The 27,378-nt window shown below is 40.8% G+C and overlaps 1 protein-coding gene across 2 annotated transcripts in view; it reads left to right on the top strand.

The window, feature by feature from the left end:
* LOC129365701 (neurogenic locus notch homolog protein 1-like) overlaps nucleotides 1-26,962 on the top strand; it is a 48,428-nt gene extending 21,466 nt beyond the window's left edge. For both annotated transcript variants that reach the window (XM_055039074.1, XM_055039075.1), the window contains exons 10-34: nucleotides 3,266-3,379; nucleotides 4,033-4,266; nucleotides 4,358-4,468; nucleotides 6,237-6,429; nucleotides 7,048-7,193; nucleotides 7,282-7,395; nucleotides 8,101-8,220; nucleotides 9,219-9,371; nucleotides 9,448-9,676; nucleotides 10,011-10,212; nucleotides 10,341-10,494; nucleotides 10,571-10,755; nucleotides 11,809-11,941; nucleotides 13,129-13,386; nucleotides 13,922-14,034; nucleotides 14,621-15,192; nucleotides 15,613-16,047; nucleotides 16,762-16,910; nucleotides 19,065-19,278; nucleotides 19,481-19,571; nucleotides 20,078-20,240; nucleotides 21,234-21,532; nucleotides 22,433-22,580; nucleotides 23,073-23,170; nucleotides 23,873-26,962. In XM_055039074.1, coding sequence (XP_054895049.1) covers nucleotides 3,266-3,379; nucleotides 4,033-4,266; nucleotides 4,358-4,468; nucleotides 6,237-6,429; nucleotides 7,048-7,193; nucleotides 7,282-7,395; nucleotides 8,101-8,220; nucleotides 9,219-9,371; nucleotides 9,448-9,676; nucleotides 10,011-10,212; nucleotides 10,341-10,494; nucleotides 10,571-10,755; nucleotides 11,809-11,941; nucleotides 13,129-13,386; nucleotides 13,922-14,034; nucleotides 14,621-15,192; nucleotides 15,613-16,047; nucleotides 16,762-16,910; nucleotides 19,065-19,278; nucleotides 19,481-19,571; nucleotides 20,078-20,240; nucleotides 21,234-21,532; nucleotides 22,433-22,580; nucleotides 23,073-23,170; nucleotides 23,873-25,165 — 5,921 coding nt within the window. In that variant the 3' untranslated portion in view covers nucleotides 25,166-26,962. The remainder of the gene's footprint in view (nucleotides 1-3,265; nucleotides 3,380-4,032; nucleotides 4,267-4,357; nucleotides 4,469-6,236; nucleotides 6,430-7,047; nucleotides 7,194-7,281; nucleotides 7,396-8,100; nucleotides 8,221-9,218; nucleotides 9,372-9,447; nucleotides 9,677-10,010; nucleotides 10,213-10,340; nucleotides 10,495-10,570; nucleotides 10,756-11,808; nucleotides 11,942-13,128; nucleotides 13,387-13,921; nucleotides 14,035-14,620; nucleotides 15,193-15,612; nucleotides 16,048-16,761; nucleotides 16,911-19,064; nucleotides 19,279-19,480; nucleotides 19,572-20,077; nucleotides 20,241-21,233; nucleotides 21,533-22,432; nucleotides 22,581-23,072; nucleotides 23,171-23,872) is intronic.
* Nucleotides 26,963-27,378: the final 416 nt, after the last annotated feature.

Below are 27,378 nucleotides of genomic sequence, written 5' to 3' on the forward strand. Positions count from 1 at the left end.
TCCCTTTCTCCGTCTGTTTTTCTCTCTCGTCGTGTTTCTTCCCTGCTCCCTCTCTTCCGCTCTCAAACACAAACACACACAAACACCTCTCCGGACGGGCACTAATCCCAGCCCTGAGGCAGGCTTACGCAGGCCCGGGCAGCCGAGCAAGACGATGCAGTTGAGGAGGAGAGGTTAGAAAAATCTATAGGGAGAGGCTCGAGGAAGTGTGAACTTTTTTAAACAAGTTTCTTATTCCTTTCGTCAAGACTAATGATTGAGAAAATACTCAGATCTGTGGTTCATTGGGTTCTGCCGATGATCAGTACGGCTGGTTTGGGCTCTTCTAAAGAGCCCTAAAGAGTTACACTGCAAAAACACAATATATTTTATACAGAAAATGTCTTAGTGCACTTGAAATAAGACAAAACTAGCTTACAAGTAACTTTTCTGAAGGATATATGAGCTTGTTTTGAGTACATAATTCCTTAATGTTGATGAATCAGTACTATTTAATCAAACAAAATAACCTGCCAGTGGAACTAGTACTTTTTTATCAATATTGAATGATTATTCACTTCAAACTAGCTCTTATATCTTGCAAAAAAGTTACGTTTTTGTTAGTTTTGTCTTATGTCGGACATTTGCACTAGAATCTAAACCAAAATACTCTTGTTTTTTCAGTTTGTTCAGAAATGAAAGAATGCAGCATGTTCATTCAAGGTAAAATAGAGTGAGAAAAAAGACGGTGTTTTTACTTCCAATTCTTTCGTTGGGATCGTCGAGGTAGAAGTGATTTCCCGCCCCCTCTTTTTTCAAAGAGGAACATTGCAAAATTGGGTGGATCAAAGTCAGAGGAGCAGGATTCCTCCTAATGGGAGAAAAAGAAATGAAAAGGGAATGACAGAAAAAAAACATCCCAACAAGAAAGCTTTTGATTTAAAAGAAAAGAGCCAACAGAAGAGCTTAACACCTAAAAAAAAAACATGTTCAGCGCTGAGTGAGGGTTATGCAAGGAAGCAGCTCAAACATCGGTGGTGAAAGTGTTTTTCTATAGGTGTGCATGCGTGCGTGTGTGTGTGTGTGTGTGTTGGGATGCACAGACCGTTATGCTGAAGCAGACGGGGTGCAACAAGGGGGAGGGATTTTAACCGCCCTGCTTGAGATGTAAATTTGTCCCTGTTGCGAGGCCCGAGGCGAGGTCCCCCTTTTCATTCCTGTACATGAAATAGCCATGGAAACCCCGCTGAGAGTCATTGAAATGTCTCGGGATAAATCCCTCTGCAGAGCTTGTGTGTTTCTGTGCATGGCTGCACCACCTTTTGTGTGTAAAATAAAAATAAAAAAAAGAAAAATCCAGCAGTGGATTTTTCATTCTTGAAGCCTTTGTTGTTTTAGACAAATCAACATAGGGGGCGCTGTTGAAAAAACTTTACATTTGATTCTACAAGCAGGGAATGTCTCAACTTAAGCTCTTTCATTAATTTAAGTACTAATATTATCCATTTTATTCATCACATATTTGTTACTTTAATATCTACTGATATAAATTCAGTGATGCACTTATTTATTGGTGAGAAATTGGCTAAATTTTTTCTAAACTAGTTTCAGCTCGTGATCAAACCCCCCAAAAATGTGATATTATTAGGTGTCAGTGCATCTTTAAAAACTCTTAAATTATTTATCTACAATTAAAGCCTTACAATGTCTTAAATTAATCAGAAAAAAGTAAGTTGCCCTTAAAGTATCTTAAATGTTGGGGTCAGGACAGTTTAATCGCTTCTCCTAACTAGTTGCTAGCATAACCTTGCTGGCAGCTAGCTAGCTTTCAGTGTAAACTGCATTTATTCTCTGTAGCAAACCTTGACATCACAACAGTAAAATATTTGCAATTTCCATTTCGGTTGTGATATAGGTCTTAAATTTCAAGTCAATGTTTCACCAGGAAGAGTACTTTGCTTTCTCTTATTTTTGATGTAAATCTTCCTTGTCATTGCAAAGTAACCAGACTTACTATACTGTTTAACTTTATAGACATAAACAACAGGAAACAAAAATATAATATAATTTAGCGCTTTAGCCAAATTAATTTTTATGTCTCTTGTTGTTTAGGTTTTTCATCCGCTTTATTAAAAATATCAGAGAACAGAAATGATAGCACTTGATGTAAATGCTTTGGAAATTTCTAATCAAAATTTGTTTTTTACTTTGTCAAGACATATATTTTGGGTTTTTCTTAACTTTATTTCTCACTTTTCACATCCTGCAACCTAAAAGAAGAAATAGAAGCTAAAGTTTATATTTATTGTAATATATTTATTTACAAATTAGATGACAAAAATCTCCTGAGCTCTTTTTAAAGTTCGATTGAAAACACCTTTTAAAAAGTTTGCAATCAAATTCAAGATTTTATGTTGCAAAATTCCTCTGTATTTTTAATGTTTGAAAGGCTTAATTCCACTTCATGCATATAAGTTCACTGTCTGCTTGCAGCTTTAAAAAAAAACCCAAACAACAGCGACTACAGGGAGTAATCAGCTCGGTATCCACCACACAAATACTTCCTCTCAGGATTATCTTATCGCACCTGTTGGTTTCTGTGATCTTGTGGTTCAGAGGAGGGAACCGAACAGAATATCTCTTCATCAGACAACATCCTCAAACCAGGACTAAGGGGAGACGGGAATATCTGAGACGACAATAACTCCAGGAAAAAAAAGGAAGCCTGCTGCTAGATTCTGAATGAACGAGGAGTTTGAAAAGTTTGGTGTCAGAGGTCAAGCTGGCTCTTTTCGGAGGTGGGCGGGGAGAGGAGGGAGCAGCAGGGAGGGGGTGCGACTAAGACAGGAGAATTCACATTGTGATGGAAAAGTTTTGGGAGACAAAGAAGGCAACGCGCTCAGTTTGTCGCTGTGTTGAGCAGACAGGCCCTCCTTTGTTTCTCAGACTTTAGTCAGGAGGCCTTACAACTTTCATTCTTCCCTCCGTTCTTCCCTCCCTTTCCCCCCCCCCACTTTTAACCGAACTTGTGCCCCAGCTCTTGCCTCTCCCTGTTTTTAGCTTTGCTGAAAGAAAAAGCGAAGGATAAAGGAGCGGTTGTAGTGTTGCACAGTTACTCATTAATATGCAGATTTTGTAATGAGTTGAGAGCTCTTTAGGATGAATCCAGGATTATTTGTCGATCTGGTTTTGAACAAATTAGCCATGTTTGCACACACATACAGACATTTCTTCACAAACACAATAACAGCCTCTTGTTTTGTTTTTTTTTTTCTTTTGTTTTCAGGCTTTACTGGGAATCTTTGCCAGATAGACATCGATGAATGTGCCAGTACGCCATGCAAAAATGGCGCCAAGTGCACGAACGGGCCCAATAAGTACACTTGCGAGTGCACCGAAGGTAAACAAGCTTAAACCGAAAGCTTTTCATGGTGACCATGCATCCTTAAGAAGTCTTAAATCTGTGTGACTAAAATTAAGGACTTAAAAGGTCTTAAATTAAAAATGTAAGTTTTCCTTATGTATGTGAGTCACAGGTCTTAAGTTTCATGTCTATTTAATCTTATATATGTAGCTTTCTGTTCTTGAGGGACTTTATATGTTAGACAAAAGTTTGAGTTGCATGGTTGAGGCTACAGCTAACTAGCTGCTAATATGCCCTTTTTAGCTGGATAGCTTTTTTCCATTTTTAGTGCAAATTTATTGCCAAACAGCCGGAGAACATTCGTTTTTCTCCACTGGCTCAATTCTGTTGTCAACCCATTCGAGGCTAGATGCAAAAAAACGTGTCAGCCTGGCGATATGTCTGAGAAACTCAAATCCGCTGCCAAGAGTCGCAACCAAACCTCAGAAGCTTGATTGTAATTCAGAAAGATCCCCCAGTCATTCTCTATATTTAAAGTGTTTTGATGTAAAATTTTATTCAAGATGGCATTTAAAAGGGGTATTAAAAAGTCTTAAATTTGACTTGCTGAAATCTGCAGATACCCTGATGTCAGAAATACATCTAAAGTTGAATTCACCAGTTCAAAAGGCAGCATCTGTTTCCTTCAGGTTACACTGGGAGGCACTGTGAGACGGACATCAACGAGTGTTACTCGAACCCATGCCACTACGGCTCCTGCATCGACGGCCTGGCTTCATTCAGCTGCAGCTGCAACCCCGGGTTCACCGGCAGGCTGTGTGAGACCAACATTAACGAGTGTCTGAGCCAGCCGTGCCGGAATGGAGGCACCTGCCTGGACCGAGAGAACGCCTACATCTGCAGCTGCCCCAAGGGAACCACAGGTGGGCACTGGCCTACACTTTAAAACAAAAACAGACAGAAAAGGACAAGTAAATCATTCAATCAGAGCTTAAAAGAGAATGTTCTCCACAGGTGTCAATTGTGAAGTCAACATTGATGACTGCAAAGGGAATCTCTGTGACTACGGGACCTGCATTGACAAAATCAATGGCTATCAGTGTGTTTGTGAACCTGGCTACACTGGTAAGGAAAATAAATATGTTAAAAGTAAGCTGGAAGATGCAATTTCACCTGAATTTTTTATTACAAGAAAATGGTTGATTTAATGAGAGTTAAAAACTTCTGACGTGTGCAGCCCTTGCATGGGTTTGTCCTCAAAGGCAGAAATGTACAGCACAGACCCAACTGCAGGTTGTCAAGGTTTGGGCAACATGCAGAAAATGTATCCTTAAAAAGTCTTAAGTTTGTGTCTGATGAATAACTTAAAATTTCTTTTGTTTTATGTCATTATGCCTGATTTGCAGTCATGAGGAGATTCAGCATTGTTCAGTTACCTTTGCTCGCCATAATTGTTTATAGTCGAATTACATTTCCTCAGATCCTCTGTTTCTGTTTTTTGTTTTCTTTTTTCACGTGTAGATGAAGGTATGTGAGTAAAGCAGCGGTTTTAGGTACAGGAATGGAGAGTTGAAAGAACGGGCAGAGGAGCTTGATTGTGGCAGAAAGTGGGGGTGACAGATGGCGAGTGAGCGCACGCTCCTCTGAGGTTTCTCCAGTGTCGCTTTGCAGCTCCACCCTGTCCCCAACCTGCTGCTGTTAGGACATGCTAGCTGCCCGCCCCACCACAAAGAAAAGACACACACACATACTAGCACACAGAGTCGCCGGGGATTTGTGCAGGAGAAAAGATTCCCTGAAAGATTCCTGAAAGTTGAGCTTTTAAAAGCTTGGAAGCTGCTCCGTGCTTTAAAGCTCAATGGTCTGCTTTTATGTTATGCGTGGCACCGCCCTGAATGGCGTCAACGCTTCAAGTGGCCGACAAAGGCGGACTTCGGATCTCTTATGCTTCTGAAAATTGATACAATCATTGCAGTGCAGTGTTAGCAGCATTGTGCGGAGGCCCTGTGTGTGACTTCACTGGCTGCTGTTGTGGATTCTCAGATATGTGACCAGAAAGGTCACATAAACGGCCATCTTGTTTATTTTCTTTCAGGGTTAAACACTTGTTGAGTATGAGTGGGAAAATATTTATAACAGTAAAGATTACATGATGGAAAAAAATCGCAACTAATAGATGCATTAACTCACAAAACACTGATGTTGCCTGAAGTCCATAATACTAGTTTTTCCAAACTCATTTGAAGTGCCATTCTTTCTCTCTTGGATAATGTTTTAAGGTTTATTTTTATGTATATAAAAACTTCTGAGAAGAGAAAACAGTTTGCATACTTCATACTGGGTGGCGAAATGTTTGCAGCATTTTTAAAAAAGCCCGCTTTTCAACAATATTAAATGGAAACGACAGGTTTACTCGTTGAATCAATACCATGTTTTCACTAATTTTGCACATTTACAGATTGAATTCGTTGCACATTTTTTGGTTATAAAACAGGTCAATCTTCATCAGATTGGATGCACATCATCCATGTACATCCAATCAGACTTTAAAGTCTGAGCACAGATTTTGCAATCCTCAAAGTTTTGTTTTGGTCTCATTTGATGAGAAAACTCTTACAACCGTTTTTTTGTGGCTGATTGCAAATGAGATTTATTATGGTTTTCTCCGTGTTTCTAATAACTTAATGGCTGTGCTGTTTACAAATTTGCACTGAAGTCAAAATAAACGTGGCTTAATATATACAAACTCTCCACCCTTCTCTCAGATTATTTTTCAAATAACTCTTTAACAGTTATATGTTATTTTGTGTCCTTCTTTCACATAAAAACCCTTGCATCGGTATTTCTGGGCGTATGTAGTGTTGTTTTGACTACAGTTTCCTTTTGACTTCAGGTATGATGTGTAACATCAACATCGACGAGTGTGCCATCAATCCCTGCCACAACGGTGGCACCTGCATCGATGAAGTCAACGGTTTCACCTGCGTTTGTCCGGACGGCTACCAGGATCCCACCTGCTTCTCCCAAGTCAATGAGTGTCTCAGTAACCCTTGCATCCACGGTCACTGCGAGGACAAAATTAACGGGTAGGACGCTCATCAACGCTGCAAAATCACAAAATTTGACCAAGGATTTTTGTCTAGTTTTCTGTGCAACTTTTGTGTTTACTTGAAATAAGACAAAAGTAATTTAGAAGTAACCTTTCTCCAAAATGCTGCCATCTGGGTGACAGAGCAGGAGCATAGATTCAGACAAAGAGAAATCTTTTGATTTATTTTCTAGTTTTATCTGTTTTGACTGTTTATAAATGCCCTGTACTAGTCATTTCATTGTACAGCTTATAAATCTATTCTAAGCTAGAGGAGTTTGTTTTAAGTCAATAACTCCTTAATAATAATAAAAAGTACTTGTTCCTTTGGCAGATTGTTTCACTTGTAACATGGAAAAAATGTCTTATTTGCGAATGGAAGTAGTGCTTTGTCATCAATATTAAGGAGTTATTTAGTTAAAACAAGCGAGACAAGTGACTTGTCTTGCGGAAAAGTTACTTGTAAGTTTGTTTTTCTTATTTCAAGTGTACTAAGATGTTTGCACTACAAACCTGATCAAACACAAGTGTTTTTGCAGTGAACAGTGCTAATATTCATGTTCAGCCAAAGTTTTTCAGCAGACTTTGACTGAGCCTCCCGCTGTCTTCTTGTTAGCTATAAATGCCTGTGTAACTCTGGCTGGAGCGGCAAAAACTGCGACATCAACAACAACGAGTGCGAGTCCAACCCTTGTATGAACGGAGGGACCTGCAAGGATATGACCAGCGGTTACGTTTGCACCTGTCAGATGGGTTTCACGGGTCGGTATCTGTTTATGTGCTCAGACCGGTGACTTTCGTCTGAACTTTAAAGAGTGTTGAGGTGATTTATTGTCTTCTCTGACCTCAGGACCAAACTGCCAGACAAACATCAATGAATGCGCCTCCAACCCCTGCCTGAACCAGGGAACCTGCATCGACGACGTCGCCGGGTACAAGTGCAACTGTGTCCTGCCATACACCGGTATGATGTTATTATTGAAGTTATTTAATAATACATTAATCTGTTACCATGTTATTCTGGAATTTCCTTACTGAGGGGGGCAGTTTCCACCCCCTTGGATACTTTAAGTTATTTGCCAAAGAGGAAAAATATGCTGGTAATGAAATAACTGTCGAGTAAAGTTCAGTCACAAGACTTCCTCCGACCTCAAAGACGCCAAACTTTGGATTCCTCTGTGGGTCACGCTTCTCCCCAAACAGATCTGGGAAATGTTTTAATATAATCTCTCTTATTTTTTGACCAAACAGATAATGCTGGAAAGGCTAAGGGGCCGTCTGTCTTGTATTTGCAGTGTATTTTTTGGATCCCTCCACAGGATTTTAAATAATAAAAGGCCTCTTGCTGGCATTGGGGTGGGAACGTGGTGCTTGACACATTTCCTGTTTGCCTGCTTCCTGTCTCACAGAAAAGCAAATGGCTTCACAATGGCCGGAAGTCAGAGTTGGCTTCCCGTACGAGCCGAGCATTTGTGGAAACAGATAGAGGCGTGCGTCCCCAGGCCTCTGATACCGACAGAGCCTGGAGAAAATCCTGGGACAGCACTGATTGAAAGATGATTCTGTGTCCGTTTGGTTTGGGTTATCTCCAAGCCCTGGATGAGATCACGGAGTGAACTTTAAAAGATCCGATGTAGTTCACTCAAGGATGTGTTTCCATGTCTTACAGGAGAAAACTGTGAGATCTTGATGGCTCCCTGCAGCTCCAAACCCTGTAAGCATGGAGGAAAATGTCAGGAATCGGAGGACTACCTGAGCTTTTCCTGTGTCTGTCCTGAAGGATGGCAAGGTGAGCTCCCAGCATGCAACAGTGTCCTTAAGTGACCTGCAGAGAAGTTACACAGTTCTGGAAACCTTGAAAATGCTTTTTCATTGCTTTTTGAAAGTCTGAATGATCAAAATAAGATGAATCAGATCAGAAGAATTTTCTTTACAGGTATTGACAGACATTCAAATTAAGGCAAAATCATAAAATTAGGAGATTAAAAGTTGTTTCTAGATGTAAAAAATTGTTCCTGATGTTTTCTCTCTTGGATTTCTAACACGTATATTTAGCACTTGACAATAAATTAATAACAATATATGTTGTGATAGACATGTGGTCAAAATCTGTAGAAAATATGTTTGGTAAAATATCAATAATTTCACTGAACTCCGATTCAGAACTGCACAGCATTCTGGGAGATGTGATCACAGGAAACTTTAGCTGCTTAACCTCTCACAGCAAGCGAAGCCAAGTTGGTAGTATAAACTGACTCTCTCTCTGATTGGTTACCTGGCAATAACCTGCTGAGTTACGCATGGTTACCTAGCAACATGGTTACCTAGCAACAGCCCATTAAGTAACTTGCACGGCAGCAGTTTAGGAGTTTTGCCACTGTGGAGTGAAAACTATGGATTAAACAGGAAAGGTTGATATTAGTTTGACAGTATTTTACTTCAAACAAAAAACTAACCAATAATTATTGAGATCAACTGATACGAAACTTAAATATCATGATAGGTTTTTCAGCCATTCAGCTCTATGAATATCAAATACAGTGGTCAGCGCCAGAACTGATGTTTCTGAGTGCTATAAAAATGTTAAAATTACAAATCAAACAACACTAAGATGACTTCGCTCTGTCATATACGTTCTGTGATTTTGAAAGCTTGAAATGAATTAATTCACTGCATTTCTTATGTAGTCTTCTAGATCTATTTGATTAATAGACAGGAGATATGACATTTTCAGTTTTATTTCTGGCATTTTACATGTTTCTGTTTTTATTTTTTTGCCCCTTTAAGGTCAAGCATGTGAAGTCGACATCAAAGAATGCGTGACGAATCCTTGTCGTAACGGAGCAACATGCCAGAACACTTTGGGCAGCTACCGCTGCGGCTGCAAACCGGGCTTTACCGGACGCAACTGTGAGACGGATATCGATGACTGCAAGCCCAGTGAGTTACTCTGAAGTTATATTTACAGAGTTAAGCCTGAAAGTCGCTTTTCTAAGTCAAGCGATTCCTCCCTCAGACCCCTGCAGCAACGGAGGCCTTTGTAAGGACGAGGTCAACAGCTTCCTGTGTTCCTGCCTGCTGGGATTCCGGGGACTGAAATGCGAGGAAGACATCAACGAATGCGAGAGCAATCCGTGCAGGAATGGAGCCAACTGCACTGACTGTGTGAACAGCTACACCTGCACCTGCCCGCCTGGATTCAGTGGGATCCACTGTGAAAATAACACACCTGACTGCACAGAGAGGTAGAGTGCCACCCCAAACTGAGACTGCACAGCTTTGACTTTGATTTATCTGATGAACAGGTTCATTTTCTACAGCAGTGTAATCCTGGTTTTCTTGTCCACTGCTGCCCCCTGTGGTGAAATTTTGTTTTGTTACAAAGCTGCACTCAATGCAGCTGCCCTGCAAGTAGAAGTCAGAAATGTTGTTTTCTTTCACTTTGTCAAAAACCTTAAACATAAAGTAGGTCACTGCGGTAAGAACAAAAGTGCAGATTCAGTCCTGGCAGCTCAGATTAATAGTTTATTGATTTGCTTTGCTACTTCTCAACCAGTTCTGGTTCTTTTTCCTTCTCAGCTCCTGTTTTAATGGAGGAACTTGCGTAGACGGCATCAACACCTTCACCTGTTTATGTCTGCCGGGTTTCACTGGCAGCTACTGTCAGCACGACATCAACGAGTGCGACTCCAAACCCTGTCTGAACGGCGGCACATGTCAAGACAGTTACGGCACATACAAGTGCACCTGTCCGCATGGTTACACGGGACTCAACTGTCAGGTAGGATGAGGGGGAATTACTATCATCAAAGCATGTATAATGTGCAAAAATGAGATAAAATGAATGCTTTTATTCAGCTAAATGTTAAAGAGTCTTTCAGCTGAGTTTGTCTTTTTTGTGTGTTTCAGAACTTGGTTCATTGGTGTGACACATCTCCCTGTAAAAACGGAGGATCTTGCCGGCAGAGAGGAACCACCTATAGCTGCGATTGTGAGACCGGCTGGACGGGCCTGTACTGCGACGTCCCGAGTGTTTCCTGTGAGGTTGCAGCCAAACAACGAGGTCAGAGGGAGATAAAACCTCAGCAGTTTCTGTGAAAGGAAGCTAAATTTAACTCCATTTCACCTTTTCTGCTCAGGAGTTGCTGTTTTCCAACTCTGTCAAAACTCGGGTCAGTGTCTGGATGTGGGAAACCGCCATTACTGTCGCTGTCAGGTGGGATACACTGGGAGTTACTGCGAGGAGCAGGTGGACGAGTGTACGCCAAACCCCTGCCAGAACGGAGCCACCTGCACCGACTTTCTGGGTGGATACTCCTGCAAGGTGAGGACCCTGAAAACAAACACGAACATCCGGTGATCTGTTCAGATGTTGCCACGGATGTTGCTTCTTCCTGATTTGCCTCAGCTTATGCACATGATTATGCAAATTGAATAAAGCAAAGCAAATGCAAGAGTCTTGTGCTACAGGGAGAAATGGCTTCTGGTTTTTTATAGAAGACAAAAAAGAAATCTTAGAATCTCTAAAATCTGACGCTACTCCACTTTTGTTTACATTTTGTGAAGAATTAAATTGTGTTCAGCATCTTCTTCTGAGTTTTTCCTTCTGTGGGTCTTGGTGTAGCGGGGGAATTGGTTTTTGACCAGTGCAGTGTGAAACTGAACCACAGCAGCTGAAAATGTAAGAACTTTTGCCCCCCGTCAAACGGAGTCTACCAGACTATTAGGTAGTCTATCGGACTACCTACACCACATGTAGGTGTGGAATATAATTTTGTAAAATGGTGCTCAATTTTAACTAAGATTTTTAGTTTTAGGAGATCAGTGATTGGTCGATTTTTACATGTGCAGCCGATCTTATCCCCTGATTTTATTTACCACAGCAAAGTTCTAAAAATCACCTACTGTCCTCTTCTGTCTCCAGTGAAAGAGGTTTGACTGATGGACCGGCCCACCAGGTCATTTCTGCATGTTTACTTTTAACAATAGTTAGTCCGTTGTTGCCAGTTTCTTCCTATATTGAGGAACATTTCAGACAAAAAAAATTGGTATCGGCCAAAATCGGAATCAGAGGTCAGGCTTTTTAAAGATCGGTAATCGGCAATCATCCAGAAAACTGCAATCGGTGCACCCCTAGTTTTAACTGTGTATGGTTTTGATGTTATTGCTAATTTTTGCTGCCTCCAAATAGAGCATCCAGTTTAATTATAGCAAGTAAACGGCTGAGTTGTGTTATTCTTCCCTGGAGAGGAGACTCTGTTGGCCTTGGCAGGAATGAATGAATACAGAAAACAGCAAAGTAAACAAAACCCATCTTTGTTTCATGTAAGACATTGATCAAACTCGCCTCTCTCTTCTTCCTCTCTCTGTCCCCCAGTGCATGCCAGGATACTTGGGGCCCAACTGTTCTGAGGAGATCAATGAGTGTTTCTCCCAACCGTGCCAGAACGGGGGCACCTGCATTGACCTGATCAATACCTACAAATGCTCCTGTCCCCGAGGAACCCAAGGTCAGCAGACCCCACACACACACACTCCTCCCACATCCTTCTGCCTCCACCCGCCTCCCCTTCTGCCCCCTTCCTGTCTCCACGCTTCATTAATTAGGGCTTAACAGCACCCAGGGCAATGAAAACTCCCTCCTTCAAGCCTGCCTCCAACTCTTCCTCCACTTGTCAAATTTGCCATTGATTTCTTTCCCCGACATGAAGGGGATTGTGTATTGTAGGTCAGCTCAAATTGGCAGCCGAGTTGGGAGCGTCCCAAGGCGCCCAACAGGTTTTTAAAGCTGGCTGAGGGAGTTTGTGATTCAGCTCGGACTTCTTGCAAACTTGTTTCAATCTGTGCTTTTGTAAGAGAGAGGTCTTAAAAATTAGGACAACTTTCTTTGTTGTGTCCAGTCCATACTCAGATATGATTTTTAAATTGGGCTACAACTAACAATTATTTTGATAATTAATCGATTAATCAGATAAAAGGATTGGCACTTTCTGTAGATTTTTTCTTTTTTGTAGAATATTAGAGATATATTAAAAGATTCAAATTAACAAATAATTAAACTCTTTTTTTTAAGAGAAGTTAAATATTTTAGTGCCTAAAATAATATAAAAATCATAGCATTCCCTAAGTGAATATTTATTAATTTTCAGCAAAGGTTGCATCTGCATCAAAAAACAAACATCAAGATGTGAAAAGCTTAGAGCTTTCTGCTTGATTTATCATCAATGCAGTGCGAGGCTTATCTGTGGTTTTGTTTAGGATTAATTGATTAGTAATTGGATGACAAAAGGAGATTTTTTTCACAGAGTTTGATTTTTTTCACAGAGTTTGAACCCAAGACCAAAGCTAAAGCTTTGTCACTTGAGGGGTTTTGGGAAGAATATATTTATAGTCAAAGATTTATCTTTACCATAAATGCAAAGTGTATGAATATTTTGAAATATTTTGACTTAGTTACTGCTCTTAATGTTTTCTTCTTTCAGCAAATGACCTTTTATTTGAGTCTGTATTCTCCATTTAACAATTAATTGATTACCAAATTATTTAGTCACGATTAATTCGATTAATAGTTTCATATATATGCATTTATTTGTATTCTAATACATAATAACACTGACAGTAAGCACAGAACAGAAAACATGACAGAACACACACTGAATGAGTGAAACCTCTCCTAATCCGTCCTCCACACCCCTAGGTGTGCACTGCGATATCAACGTGGACGACTGCAACCCGTCCACCGACCCCGTCACCAAAGAACCCAAGTGCTTCAACAACGGCAGGTGTGTGGACGGCGTGGGAGGCTACCACTGCATCTGCCCCGCGGGGTATGTGGGCGAGCGATGCGAGGGGGACGTCAACGAGTGTCTGTCCAACCCCTGCGACCCGCGGGGCACGCGCAGCTGCACCCAGCTGACCAACAACTACCGCTGCGAGTGTCGCACCGGATACACAGGTACTCATGTCTGTGGCTGGAGCTCAAACACCGCAAAAACACAGAATCTTACCAAGTTGGTTTATTTCTAGGGCAAATATCTTAGTGCACTTCAAATAAGACAAAACTAGGATCTTAAGTCAGCTGTTTGCTAATGTTTATGAAAATGTGTAAGTTTTGCTGGCATTTTATAAAGGTCTTGTATGATCTGCCAGGGGAACTAGTAATTTTTCATAAACTTCAAGGAATGACTCACTTGAAATAAACTCATATTTCCTGCTGAGAAGTTACTTGTAAGTTTGTTTTGTCTTATTTCAACTGTAATAAGACATTTGCACTAGAAAATGTCTTAAAATACTTAAGATAAGTAAGATTTTGTGTTTTTGCAGTGAAAGATTGTATTTTTGTAGATTAAACACTTCCATTTAGTAGATTTTAAGTATTTTTCCCTCATTTTGCTAGACAAAAGAGTAAACAGGATAGTGTTTTTTTTTCTAAATAAAACCTAAAAGAAAACTTTTTTGTCTAACTGTGTGTGTGAATGATCTCTTTGCAGGTCAGCGCTGTGACCAAGTGTTTAATGGCTGTAAGGGTAAACCTTGCCGTAATGGAGGCACCTGTGCTGTAGCCAGTAACACGCCGCATGGCTTCATCTGCAAATGTCCCCCAGTGAGTAAACAAATATGGACCATTAATCTCTAAGAATATATCTGAGTGTTAAATTTAAACACTTCATAGGTGTTACAACTTCAAGAACAAATGTTTTTGTTTTTTTTTACCATGAATTGTTGCTACAGTGTTACTACCTATGTGACTCGGATAAACTTTGCTTTCGATTCACAAAAGCAGAGTTTATCTACGGTTTCAGGCGCGTCCTGACTCCTAATCTGGGCTGGATGTAAGAGGCCGTGAATAAAATGAAGTTTTATTCCCAGCTGTCGAACTTTTAATAGCTGAAATTGACTCATTGCGGTGTGAAAGCAAACTACATCAGCTGAAAATGTAACAAAAACAGTTTTAGTCCTCAATTGAGCTGGACTATATGGTGGGAAAATGTCCTTAATTTGAAAACTGATGTTTATGAAGTAGTACAGATATTGAAGTTCCGGTAAATGTTATACTGTATATTTTCTTTTAACTAGTAATTAGGCTTAAAATATGTACATTCATTACAGACATTGTGTTTCTCTTTAAACTTCTCATTTAAAAAATGGAACCTTAAACTCACAATATTCATTTGTGTTTTTCAATAAAGGGTTTCACTGGCTCCAGCTGTGAATATGATTCGCAGGCCTGCGGGAGCCTCCATTGTCGAAACGGGGGCACCTGCATCTCTGGCCACAACAGTCCAAAGTGTTTGTGTCTGCCGACGTTCACCGGGCCCGAGTGTCAGTACCCCACCGACAGCCTCTGCAACTCCAGCCCCTGCTACAATGGTGGCACGTGTGAATACGCCACCGAGGCTCCGTTCTACCGCTGCGTCTGCCCCTCCAACTTCAACGGCCTCCGCTGCCACATTTTGGACTACGGCTTCCGCGGAGGCTTTGGCCAAACCATCCCGCCGCCGACGGACTACGAGGTGGCCTGCAGCATCCCGGAGTGCGAGGAACTCAAGCACAACAAGTTCTGCGACGCAAGCTGCAACAACCATGCGTGCGGCTGGGACAACGGCGACTGCTCGCTCAACTTCAACGACCCGTGGAAGAATTGCTCAGCCGCACTGCAATGCTGGCAATACTTCAATAACGGGAAATGCGACTCACAGTGTGACAACGCCGGATGTCTCTACGACGGCTTTGACTGCCAGACTCTGGAGGGACAGTGCAAGTAAGCTGCTTTTCTCTAATTTTACCAATACAAATGTTTCATAGATTTGATTTTATTATTATTTATTTATTCGGTTTTTTAAACAATTTATTTTAAGGAAATGTATTTAATATCAAAGTAGAAAATACATAGTGTGGTACATTACACTAATGAAAGAAAATTAAATAAATAAAATAAAATCTGCAGAACGTCTTTATGAAACAGATTTTATGATTTTAAATTTTATGGTGAATTTTCTATAAGAAGGTAAAATTTAAGGATAAACTAGTGCCTAAGTAAGTTGTATTTTCAGAAAGCAGCCTTTTTTAGCGTCAGTTACCGATGAATCAATTACTAAATTAGGTGACGATCACCTAAAAATTTTATTAAACACAATTAATCAACCCAAATGAAATTCTTAATGCTGATGTTTTCCTGTAGTCCTCTGTATGACCAGTACTGTAAGGACCACTACGCTGACGGCCACTGTGACCAGGGCTGCAACAACGCAGAGTGCGAGTGGGACGGCTTGGACTGCGCCAACAACATGCCTGAGAAGCTCGCCGTGGGCCAGCTGGTCGTGGTCGTCCACATCACCCCCGATCATCTCCTCAACAACTCCTTCGGCTTCCTGCGCGAGCTGAGCCGGGTCCTCCGAACCAACGTCATATTCAGGAAGGACACAAAGGGGGAGATGATGGTCTACCCGTACTACGGGAACGAACATGAGCTCAAGAAGTACAACGTCAAGCGTTCGGTGGACTCTTTGTCTGAGATTCCCGACAAGGTGCTGAGTGTGATGAAGAGGAGTCTGTATGACGTGGCAGGCAGCGGCATGAGAGCCAGGAGGGAGCTTGATCACATGCAAGTCAAAGGGTGAGAAAACCACTGATTCTCACTTAGAAGTTAAACTTTTTTCTTACAATTTTTAAGATTTTTGAGTATAAAAAAGTATTTTTTATTTACTTGAGTCTGTTATTCATCCATTAAATCCACTTTTTTAAAGGGGACCTATTAGAAAAAATTCACATTGTGCATGTTTTTATTCTACCTTTTGGGTTTCTGCTACTTCTAAAAACAATACAAGGGCCTAGAAAAGCACACAGTCATATTGGACGGGCACTACGCCATTACCTATCAAACTAACCTGAGCTCCAGCATGTTTGGTCAGCTGTTTTATCACTGTACAACAGCTGCTGGAAAAACAAGTGTTTGTTGTTGACTTATCATTTGGAAACCACTTGCTGCTTTCTTGTTGGTTGTGCAGGAGGCTCCACTTTTGCTTTTCAAAGATTTATGGTTGTATATTTGTGCATCTGTAGCTAATTTTGTCTGCAAGTGTGTATGATGAGATGGGGGTCGTGGCCAGCAGCAGCTCATTTGGATTTAAAGTGACAAGAGGTCCTTAAAATAGGCAGAATTGAGTAGACTATGAACAATTCTTTTCAAAAATTGTAATGAATGGCCCACTGATCCATTCCAATCTGTTCAAAGAATCATAATAGGTCAACATTAAATTACATTTGGCTGTTAACTTTGGCCCACACAAATTGCAAAGACTTATTTCTCTGTTTTCTGTTTGTCCTGAAGATCAATTGTCCACTTGGAGATGGACAACCGTCAGTGCTTCCAGCAGTCCAACGAGTGTTTCCAGAGCTCCGATGACGCCGCTGCGTTCCTCGGAGCGTTGGAGTCCAGAGGCACACTGGATGTTCCCTTTACTATTGAAGCTGTTTACAGTGAGTATTATTCACTGAAATCTATCTACAAGATCACAGACATTTTAGTTTAAAAGGTGAAATTCCAAGAATTTCTTTCTCAAAATGACATCTGGGACTATTGTAAGCAGAGGTAAAAAGAGGCCTGTTTTCCTTAGGCCAACTTTGAATATGGGAAAGACTAAAGTACATACAATTGATCTAAGGCAGGAAATGGATCTTAGAAAATAGCCTCTACAGTCAGAGAAGTAACTAGAAACTGTGACAAAAAAACACAACTCTGCCCCATCTGGATCAAGAGAGAGAACAGAGATTTAGATTTAAAATTATTTTTAAAAGCCTCTAGCAGAAAATGCTACAAAATATGCAAAGAAATAATAAATTGTAAGTTTTTTTAATAGTTATTAAATTAATTCAGCATAAATGCTGCCTCATATCTCTTGATTTTATTTTGTTGTGGAAAATTTTGTCAGGTAATTTATCATGATCATATTACTCTGATGTTGAATATATTACTAGAGAAAATTTTCTACAACAGTCCCCTCTTTTTATGAGGAAAACAAGCAATATTTTTCTATTAATCCCATCAAACTTTATTTAATCTCCTCAGTTTAGGTTTGTTGCAGCAGCAGCAGCAGATTCAGTCCCTTCAGCCCTTTTCTGGTTAGAAACGTTTCATTTTCTCGATTGAGTAGCAAAGCAACTTGATAAATTTAACTGGAAAATAAAGTTTTCCTTAATTTCGCCTCTGTGGGACAATAAAGACTTTTTCTAACTTTGTCATTCTAGCTTATTTTTTATAATAATTATTGAAAAACAGACTATATTAGTAAAAGAAAAGGTAGACCATGGTTCCAACTTTGAAAAACACCAATGATGTCCTGGATTGTAAGGAAAAGCAAGACACTGATTTGCAAACTGTTTAGTATTTTTGTTCTAGGTTTTAGTGGAAATATCTTGGTACACTTGAAAACTAATTTTAGAAAATAACTACTTAACATTGATGAAGAAATACTTGTTCCATTGCCACTTTATTTTACTTATAATACGGGAAAAATGTATTTTTATAAGTGAAATAATCTGCCAAAGAAACTACAACTTTTATCTTAAGAAATAATTGACTCAAAACAAGCGCCTGTATTTTTCTGAAAAGCTACTTCTGACTTAGTTTTAAGATATTTTCACAACAAACTGGAATAAAAATATTAGGTAAGATTTTGTGTTTTTGCAGTGTGGGCTTAATATGACGTGTATTAAGTTAGGAAAAACATGAAAAGTGAGTAAAATTGTGCATAAAGCAGAAATATATTTAGAAACACAGGTTTTATGCTAACAGGATCGGCCGCGGCCTGCGGCCGGACCCTCCCCGCAGAACTCTTTGATTGTGTATTTGTTATGCAGTGGTGAACAAATGCAATAGTGAATCTCATGGTCAAATCAATCAATCTCTTTCTCTGTGTGTAAATCCAATGGCTTCAGGCTCCAAAATGGTTAATTGCAGCAAATCAACTCATCCACACCCCTTTCGCTCACTTCATGAGGGCGTCTCTGGCTTCCTCTTTCTCAGACATGTGCACCTATACGTCCTCTGACAGCGAACTCACACACGCACACACACGCCTTATCCCACATGGCGAGGGGCTGCTGCAACCTTCACCTCGCTGAATGTAATACCAGGACTTAATGTATCTCTGAGGGTTTAGGTTGGGGGAGTTTATCATTTCAAAATCGTTAGTGAAAAAAAAAGAAGAGGGAAAAATTGATCGGGAGTGTGCTAGAAGTTGGGAGTCTTTGTTATCTCGAAAATCCTAATAAATCCTTCGTCTTTACAGCTTAAAGCGCGTGCAGTAATTTGAAGTTCATTAATCCCCTCCCTCTTTTTTTTCTCTTAAAGAAGAAATGGTAAAGTTGTCTCTTGGTACCCTGAGTTGAAAAGGGAGAGAGGAGGTGGTGATGTTCTTTTCTTCCCTATTTTCTTTTTTATCACGCCCCATCCCCTTTTTTTTTTTGATGAAAAGTGGTTAGCTATTCTGATTATTACTGAATAGATTGAAGCTAGCTTTACAAGCAGCGAGGATCGTCAGTCGGTCCCTGGCTCTGGGTGCAATTTGGAGCGACAAAAAGCCGGACAGTTCGGATCTTTGCTCTTGACGATGTCGCCTCGTTTTCTGACAGGCGGCGTTGACCTGCAGCCATCCGACGGACTCTACGCCATGTATTTGGTGCTGGGCGGCGTCGGGATACTGGCCTTCCTGGGAGTGGGAATGGTGGCAGCCCGAAAGCGCCGCCACGAACACGGGCGCCTCTGGCTTCCCGAGGGTTTCAAGACCACGGAGACCAGCAAGAAGAAGAGACGGGAGCCCGTCGGAGAGGACTCAGTCGGACTGAAGTGAGTTCGTCCTGTTTTGGACGTTTATATTTGGACAATTTTGAATTCTGCAATGATCATAAGTGAGCCTGAGACAACTTAGATGATCATTGACCTCGTCTGATAGAGAGGTGGGGTAGGAATTTAATCAGTGGTTTGTTGTTTTTTGGCTTAAAAGCAGCAGATTAAGTGGATTTATACAGAATTTTCTGCGTTCTCACAGGCCACTGAAAAACACCTCTGATATTTCTCTGATGGACGACAATCCAAACGAATGGGGAGAGGACGAACCTGCAGATGTGAAACGCTTCAAAGTAAGAAAAACATTCATAAACTCTTAAGTTGTTTAATATTTTTTCATTAGAAATAGAATAAAATAGAAATATCCTTAATTGTCCCACAATGGGGAATATAAAAATATATAAAAAACAAAAAATAAATACAGAAAGAGCAAAAGATTCAGCTTGTAGTTATAAAAAATATCATCCAGTCAGGAGGATTTTACAGCTCAATTGGTTAATTTAAAAATGTACAAAATGTGCATGCCTTTTTGAGCATTAAAAGAATATTTACAGTCAGTGGCAATAAAAAGCTAAATAAAGTTGCACAGAAACCACCATGGATGTAAGCAGGTACTGGGTTTGTTAGGAGCAGTGGTGGTTATGGTATGCTTCAATTTCCCATAAAAATATCAGAAAATTTAGCATCTGCTGAAATTAAATTTATATTAATAAATCTTCTCATGTACTTGTAGAAAAACTTCAACATTTTGTTTTTTTTCTGATTTTAACTCCTGCTGTGTGTGATTTTTTTTTTGCAGCTTGACGAGCAGGCGGTGCTGGACGCTGGCGACCAGACGGACCACCGCCAGTGGACCCAGCAGCACCTGGATGCCGCCGATCTGCGCATCCCCTCCATCGCTCCCACTCCCCCTCAGGGGGAGATCGAAAACGACTGCATGGATGTCAACGTGCGAGGGCCAGGTAATCAACACTGAATTTACATAATCAGTCTGATTTGGGAGGAAAAACTTAGTTAAATAACATCCTCTTTATATATTTTTGTTTAGTTATCTTGTAAGATCCTGACATTAAATGTATGAATTGTCTCTTCCTTAGTAACAAAAGAATGACATGTTTTCTAAATCCTGTGAAACTGTCAAAGTTTTGACTGATTTTATGGGTTCACAAGGTAAAAAATGAGCAGAAATTTCTGAGCAGATTCTCAGTGTGTGTGTGTGTGTGTGTGTGTAATTGTGCGTGAAGGAGCTGCTGAAGCCTCGCCATGTCCTCAGGGTAAAGGATCTTCTTCAAAGCAGCCAGCTGGAAGCCGAGCGCCTCAGGGAAAATACTGATTCCTGATCAGATTAATCATTTGACCAGTAATGGGACTCAGTTTTTATCTGTATTCAACATTATAATAACCAATAAGGGCATCAAATGAAAAAAAAAAGAAAAGAGGAAAAAAAAAACTACCAGAATCCCTGGAGGATTCCTCAAAAAAAAAATCAAAGTAGTTCATTTAACAACATGAGAGCTCACTTTTTCCCCCCGTCATGGATCGATGCACTCGAATCGACCAAATCTGTGAGATCTTGGGCTCGCTTTTCTTTTGAAGAGGAGAAAACCTTTCCAAGTCATCTGCCTGAGCTGCCTCTCTCAGCTAGATATTAAAGCTTGGTTTTATTGGAGCAGTCTGACTTCAGCAAACCCCGAAGCTCTGCTTTCCTTCTGAGGCTCCTGTGCTGGCGCCTGCATCAGAATCCGCTCTTGAAAGAAAAACCAATGATGATTCAACACAGGCATAAGAGTCAAATCCACATTCGATTTGTTTGTTGCTGTGTTTTGATCTGCTCCGGGCTTTGAAGTGGAGCACTCCTATCTTTCTCTTGCACTCACTTGGCCCGTTTCTGACTTGTGCTGACCGTGCAAATACAGGTTCAGCCTTTCATGCCTTTCTGCTTCCTCTCCCTTCAGATGGGTTCACCCCACTGATGATCGCATCCTGCAGCGGAGGAGGACTGGAAACGGGCAACAGCGAGGAAGAGGAGGACGCCTCTGCCAACGTTATCAACGACTTCATCTACCAGGGCGCTAATCTGCACAACCAGACCGACCGTACCGGCGAGACGGCTCTTCACCTGGCGGCTCGGTACGCCCGCTCTGACGCTGCCAAACGGCTGCTGGAGGCCAGCGCCGACGCTAACATCCAGGACAACATGGGCCGGACGCCACTGCACGCTGCCGTGGCTGCCGACGCCCAGGGAGTCTTTCAGGTAGTTCTGTTTGTCTGCACCAGCAATTTAAGAAGGAAAAATTATTCAAATTGTGTTTGACTATGGTTATGTTTTTGTACACTGCAAAAACACAAAATCTTCCTGTTATTAGTAAAATAATCTGCCAATGGAATAAGAACTTTTTTATTAATATTAAGGAATTATTCACTTAAATCAAACTCCTGTGGTTTGCTGAAAAGTTACTTCTAACTTACTTTTTTCTTCTTTTATGTGGAATAAAATATTTGCACTGGAAATAGACCAATATTAGGTTTTGTGATTTTGCACTATGTTCTCTTAAACTAAGGATGTTGGAAACTACTTAAAGGAGATATATAATGCAAACTTCCATTTGGGTGTAAACTGCTTCTAAAAACAACCCAAGCAATAAAAAAAACTACCCAGCCACTTTTTGACAGTAAGATAATATGTTTTGATGTATGGAAAACGAGCCTTTTCAAAAGCCCTCCAGATATAATGTCACAAACCAGCAGGAATTGCACCTAGCAACTCCAGCAAAGCCTAGCCTGTCATCTAGCAACCCAAACTGAGCTTCAGCACGTTTAGTCAGCTGGTTTTACTTCTGTATGCTTTACAGACAAGCTGGAAAAGGCAACCGTTTAGAAACCACTTGCTGCTTTCTTGTTGGTTGTGCAGGAGGCGCTACTAGCACTTTTCAAAGAAGTATGGTTTTATGATTGCGCATGACAAGAGGCTCTGAAACTCTAAAGCTCAGTCAGAAAAGAGCTCAGATCTGAGCAGATAAAATCTCATTATCTACGAATGATTTTGTCCAAAAAAAACAAAAAAAAGTACATGTTTTGTATAGGCCATTGAGCCATTCTAGCCTATTGAAGGAAGCATAACAGGTCACCTTTAATCTGCTTTGTGTCCGTTTAGATTCTGATCAGGAACCGCGCCACAGATCTGGACGCCCGCATGCATGACGGCACCACACCCCTGATCTTAGCTGCCAGGCTGGCAGTGGAGGGCATGGTGGAGGAGCTCATCAACTGTCACGCAGATGTGAATGCCATCGACGACTTTGGTAAAAAAAAAAAAATCAGTAACTATATATGTTGTGAAAGATAGATGATCAAAATCAATATTTAAAGCATCTGATTGAAAATTAAATATTAAATATTATATAGAATAGTCGCTGAACTCTGATCCAGAACCGCATGGCATTCTGGGAGATGTAGGCAGAGAAAAGACTTTAGCCGCTCAACCTCTCACTCGAACTGCCTGACTCATTCTTTGGCTACCTAGCAACACACTCGTCCTTTGGGTAACTGACACAGCAGCAGTTTCAGATTTCACCACTGAGCCTCATAACTGTTTAATGAAAAAGCTGGAAAAGTCACCTTTCCAGTTTGGCACTATCTCAGATAGAAAAAAACTTATCAATATTGATACGTTTTTCAGTCATATTGTCCAGCTCTGGGGAGGTACCAGAGTAAAGGATTTTATTTGGAAATGTTAGTGTGTTTAGGTCCGTTTGCTCTCAACGGTTGAATAACTCTGTTTTTTATCTTTCCAGGTAAATCAGCTCTACACTGGGCTGCAGCAGTAAATAATGTAGAGGCTGCTATTGTTCTACTAAAGAATGGAGCCAACAAGGACATGCAGAACAACAAGGTTAAAAAATATTTAAACTCCTTCTCTTAATGTTTGCTATTGACCCCTTTCCATCACCATATCACTCATGAGGGATGTAGGAAGTGAAAGACAGATTGAATCTTGTTCGAATCTAGATAATTTGTCAGTGAACGTAGCACATCTGGTTGGGGCTCATAGATGGAAATAGCTAGCTTAGAAACCGACCCGTACCTCCTCCCTCCTGACGTTTGGATGAAACTGCCAACTTTGCCTGAATTCACACCACATGATTTATATCGCCATAAACTGCATTTGCCCTTAAACCAGAGCATGATTGAAAATGTACTAAAGTCTTGATCCTTACTATGACTAAACACTTACCTTCTCCAAAAAGAAATATCATACTTACTTATAAAGTAGATGACCATTAGACTTCTTACCTTGTAAGATCCATGCAAATCCTCACAGGCTAACAGTTATTATGATTGACAGCTGCTATGCATCGCTGCCATATCTTTCCTCATTAAAGTTTTACAATAAAATGATAAGTTTGGTTTGCATCCTTGTCTGTTTGTGCAGCCAAACGCACATTTTTAAAGTGAAATTAACTAAATAGAAGCAATATTAGGGAACGCACAAGTTTTTATGATGACGGGCCATGTTCTCGCTAAAGGCTCAATAGAGCAGTATTCTTTCAGCGGCTATTGGCTCATTTAACACGCTGTCTCCTTCATGCTTCAGGAGGAAACTCCTCTGTTCCTGGCTGCCAGAGAAGGAAGCTATGAAACTGCCAAGGTCTTACTGGATCATTTCTCTAATCGAGAAATAACAGACCACATGGACCGGCTCCCCAGGGACATTGCACAGGAACGGATGCACCATGACATCGTGAGGCTGCTGGACGAGTACAACCTGGTACGAAGCCCCCCCATGCACGGAGGCTCACTGAGCAGCGCCCTGTCCTCCCCGCTCTGCTCACCCAGCGGCTTTCTGGGCGGCATGAAGCAGCCGCAGCCTCAAAGTCAAGGCCAGGGGAAGAAAACCCGCAAGCCCAGTCACAAGGGGATTGGCTGCAAAGACAGCAAAGACATGAAGGTGAAGAAGAAGAACTCTCAGGACGGGAAGTCCGGGACGCTCCTGGACAGCTCGGCTGTCCTGTCACCCGTAGACTCGCTGGAGTCTCCTCACGGTTACGTTTCTGATGTGGCGTCGCCACCGATGATGACCTCCCCATTCCAACAGTCACCGTCTGTGTCTCTGAACCACCTGCAGGGGATGGCGGACCCCCACCTGGCCGTGAACCACATGGTGATGCCCAACAAGCAGGAGCTGGCCCGAATGCAGTTCGACCCGCTGCCTCCCCGCCTCACCCACCTGCCGGTGTCCGGCTCGGCCGCGCAGGGCGCCATGGGTGGCCAGTGCGACTGGCTGGCCAGGATGCACAGCGGCATGAACCAGGCGGGGCAGTTCAACCCTCTGAGAGCGCCCCCCGGAGGCCAAAACGGCCTGCACCAGGGGATGATCGCAGCGCCGCTTCACAACGGCCACCCCAACTCCAGTCTGTCGCAGATGATGACCTACCAGGGCCTGCAGAACACCCGACTGGGTCCGCAGACCCACATGATGCAGCAGATGCAGAACCTGCAGCAGCTACATCAGCAGCACCAGAACTCTAACCCGACCAGCAGTCAGAACTTCATCAGCGGGGACCTCAGTTCCCCCGAGCTTCAGCAGGGGGCGGCCAACTCCAGCATGCCCATACACACCATCCTCCCTCAGGAGAGCCAGATCATGCCCAGCACCCAGTTCCTAACTCCCCCCTCCCAGCACAGCTACTCCGGCCCAATGGACAACACCCCCAACCATCAGGTCCAGGTGCCGGACCACCCCTTCCTGACACCGTCCCCCGGATCCCCCGACCAGTGGTCCAGCTCGTCCCCCCACTCCAACATGTCCGACTGGTCAGAGGGCATTTCCAGCCCACCGACGAGCATGCAGTCCCAGATCGGACACATATCAGAACAGTTCAAGTAGGAAGCTGAGAGTCTCCGCACCCCAGAGGATGAGCTGCTGTACATATTTTTTATTTTGTATTAAGAAAAAAAATCAAAAAAAGCACTCGAAAAAGGAAATCAAGCTGTAATCGAGATGTAGGACTTTTATAAATTTTTCTACTAACAGCAACACATGTGCTTCATTTAATGTTGTTGTTTTTTTTATTTATTAAGGTTGTATTTATGCTTATTTCACTGCAAAAACACAAAAACTCTTACCAAATATTTTTGGTTTAGATTTTAATGCAAATATCTTATTACATTTGAAATAAGACAAAACTAACTAACAAGAAACTTTTCAGCAAAAGAACTTATTTTAAGCTAATAATTTGTATTATTGCTGAAAAATTACTAGTTCCACTGGCCGATTATTTCTCTTATAATATGAAAAAAATGTTTAATAATCAGCCAGTGAACTAATATTTGTTCTTCAATATTGTTTATTGTTTAGGATCCTAATTAACTTAGCAGCTACTCTTCCTGAGATTGATCATACAGCAATAAAAAAATAAAAAAACAAGACTATATATTTTAAGTGAAGAATGTTGTCTTCGTTGCTGTAAAATTACTTTTAAGTTAGTTTTGCATCATTTCAAGTGTACTAAGATATTGGCACTAGAATTAAATTAAAAATAATTGGTAGTATTTTGTGTTTTTACAGTGTTCCTGTTGTGGTTTCGGGTCATACGCAGGACAGAGAAAGTCCTTTAGAGACACTTTTTTCTTTTAGAGTTTGCTGTCTGCAAGATACACACTGGGTATTTATTTCCCTCAACACTCTTAGTCTTTGTCCTTTTTCTTCTGTTTATATTTTGTATAATCCTGTTTATAATAAAAATTGTGATTAAGCTAGAGCACATTTTAAGTTTCAGTGTTATTTCAGTTTGAAAGTGTGAGGAAATTCCTGTGAAGGCATCCAAAACATCCAGTAAGTCGTAGTGACGCTCTCTAGAGTTCTGTACATTTTGTTAAATCGACGATGCAGCGATATGCTGTGCCTTTAAAATTTGCATTATTGTGTTTTCTTGTGGTGGGGAGGTGACATGTTTTACGGCCATCTTGGAGATTGGTGGTTAACTAACGCAGGCCTGAGTTGTTGTGAGTCCTGTGGTTTTTGGAGAACTGGCCTGTTGGCCACGATGTTTGTTGTCCAGAGGGAACAGGGAAATAAATTTCCTTCTCCCTCCGATTAGTTTGAGCCTATGGCTGTGTTGTTTCTTCTGTAAATATGCTTTGCATTTCCCTCGTAAACAAGATTTTGTTTAAGAAATCTTCAGTCTTCAGCATGCATTGGATTGATCCTGCACTGGTCAAAACTCTCTAAAATGTAAAACAGATCAGATTATATATTTTCTATTTTTCTGGCCCAAAGGCACAAATCAATTTGAAGTATACACAAATGAATGAAATATATTGTTTTCACAAAAATGAAGAAAAAATACATAAACATTGAGGTTTTATAAATTTATATTTATTTACTGCTCTGTAACACAAAACCTCACTGAGAAAACAATTTATGTACATGCAGAAATGTTTTTTTAAGCACTGCCAACTAAGTTCTCAGTTGTATCCACTTAAATATTATGTGAGATGCACTCTGTTTTGATTTTTGAAATATTATTAGGAAAAATAATATGTTAGATTGTTGTAGCATTTTTATATTTGTTTACTTCCTCTGTAAAGTTATCATTCGCATTAAATGTATTTTTGCTGTTTATTTTCATTCTGTATAAAAGTTACCTGCTATAATAAAGAACACGTTGGTGTCTTAATCTCATTAAAACGCCTCTTTTGTTCATTAAAGATTATATTGCCGAATATTTGAGATTAATTTTATGTTTTCAATGAACAGCTAAATAATTTAAACATCTTTCAGCCTGTCGCCATCTAGTGGTGAATTTGAGTAACGTTCTTATTTATGCATCACAATGACTACAAGTAAATTAGTAAAATCTTAAGTTTATTCCAGCCACAATTAGCTAATCAACTAAATAGTTAACATTGTTGCAACCCATCTTTATTTACAAATATTGTATAAAGTTAAGATCCTGAAGAGAACTAACTTTAGCACTACTGGCTTAATTTTTAATGTTTCATTTTGCTCTAAATACCTGGCAGATTAACCTGATTTTTTAAAAACTATTTGAAATTGCTAGACAAAACGAGGGCATTTTCAAATTAATTTCTAAATTT

This window comes from Poeciliopsis prolifica, unplaced genomic scaffold, assembly GCF_027474105.1.
Source record: "Poeciliopsis prolifica strain line A6 unplaced genomic scaffold, Auburn_PproV2 SCAFFOLD014, whole genome shotgun sequence".
NCBI lineage: Eukaryota > Metazoa > Chordata > Actinopteri > Cyprinodontiformes > Poeciliidae > Poeciliopsis > Poeciliopsis prolifica.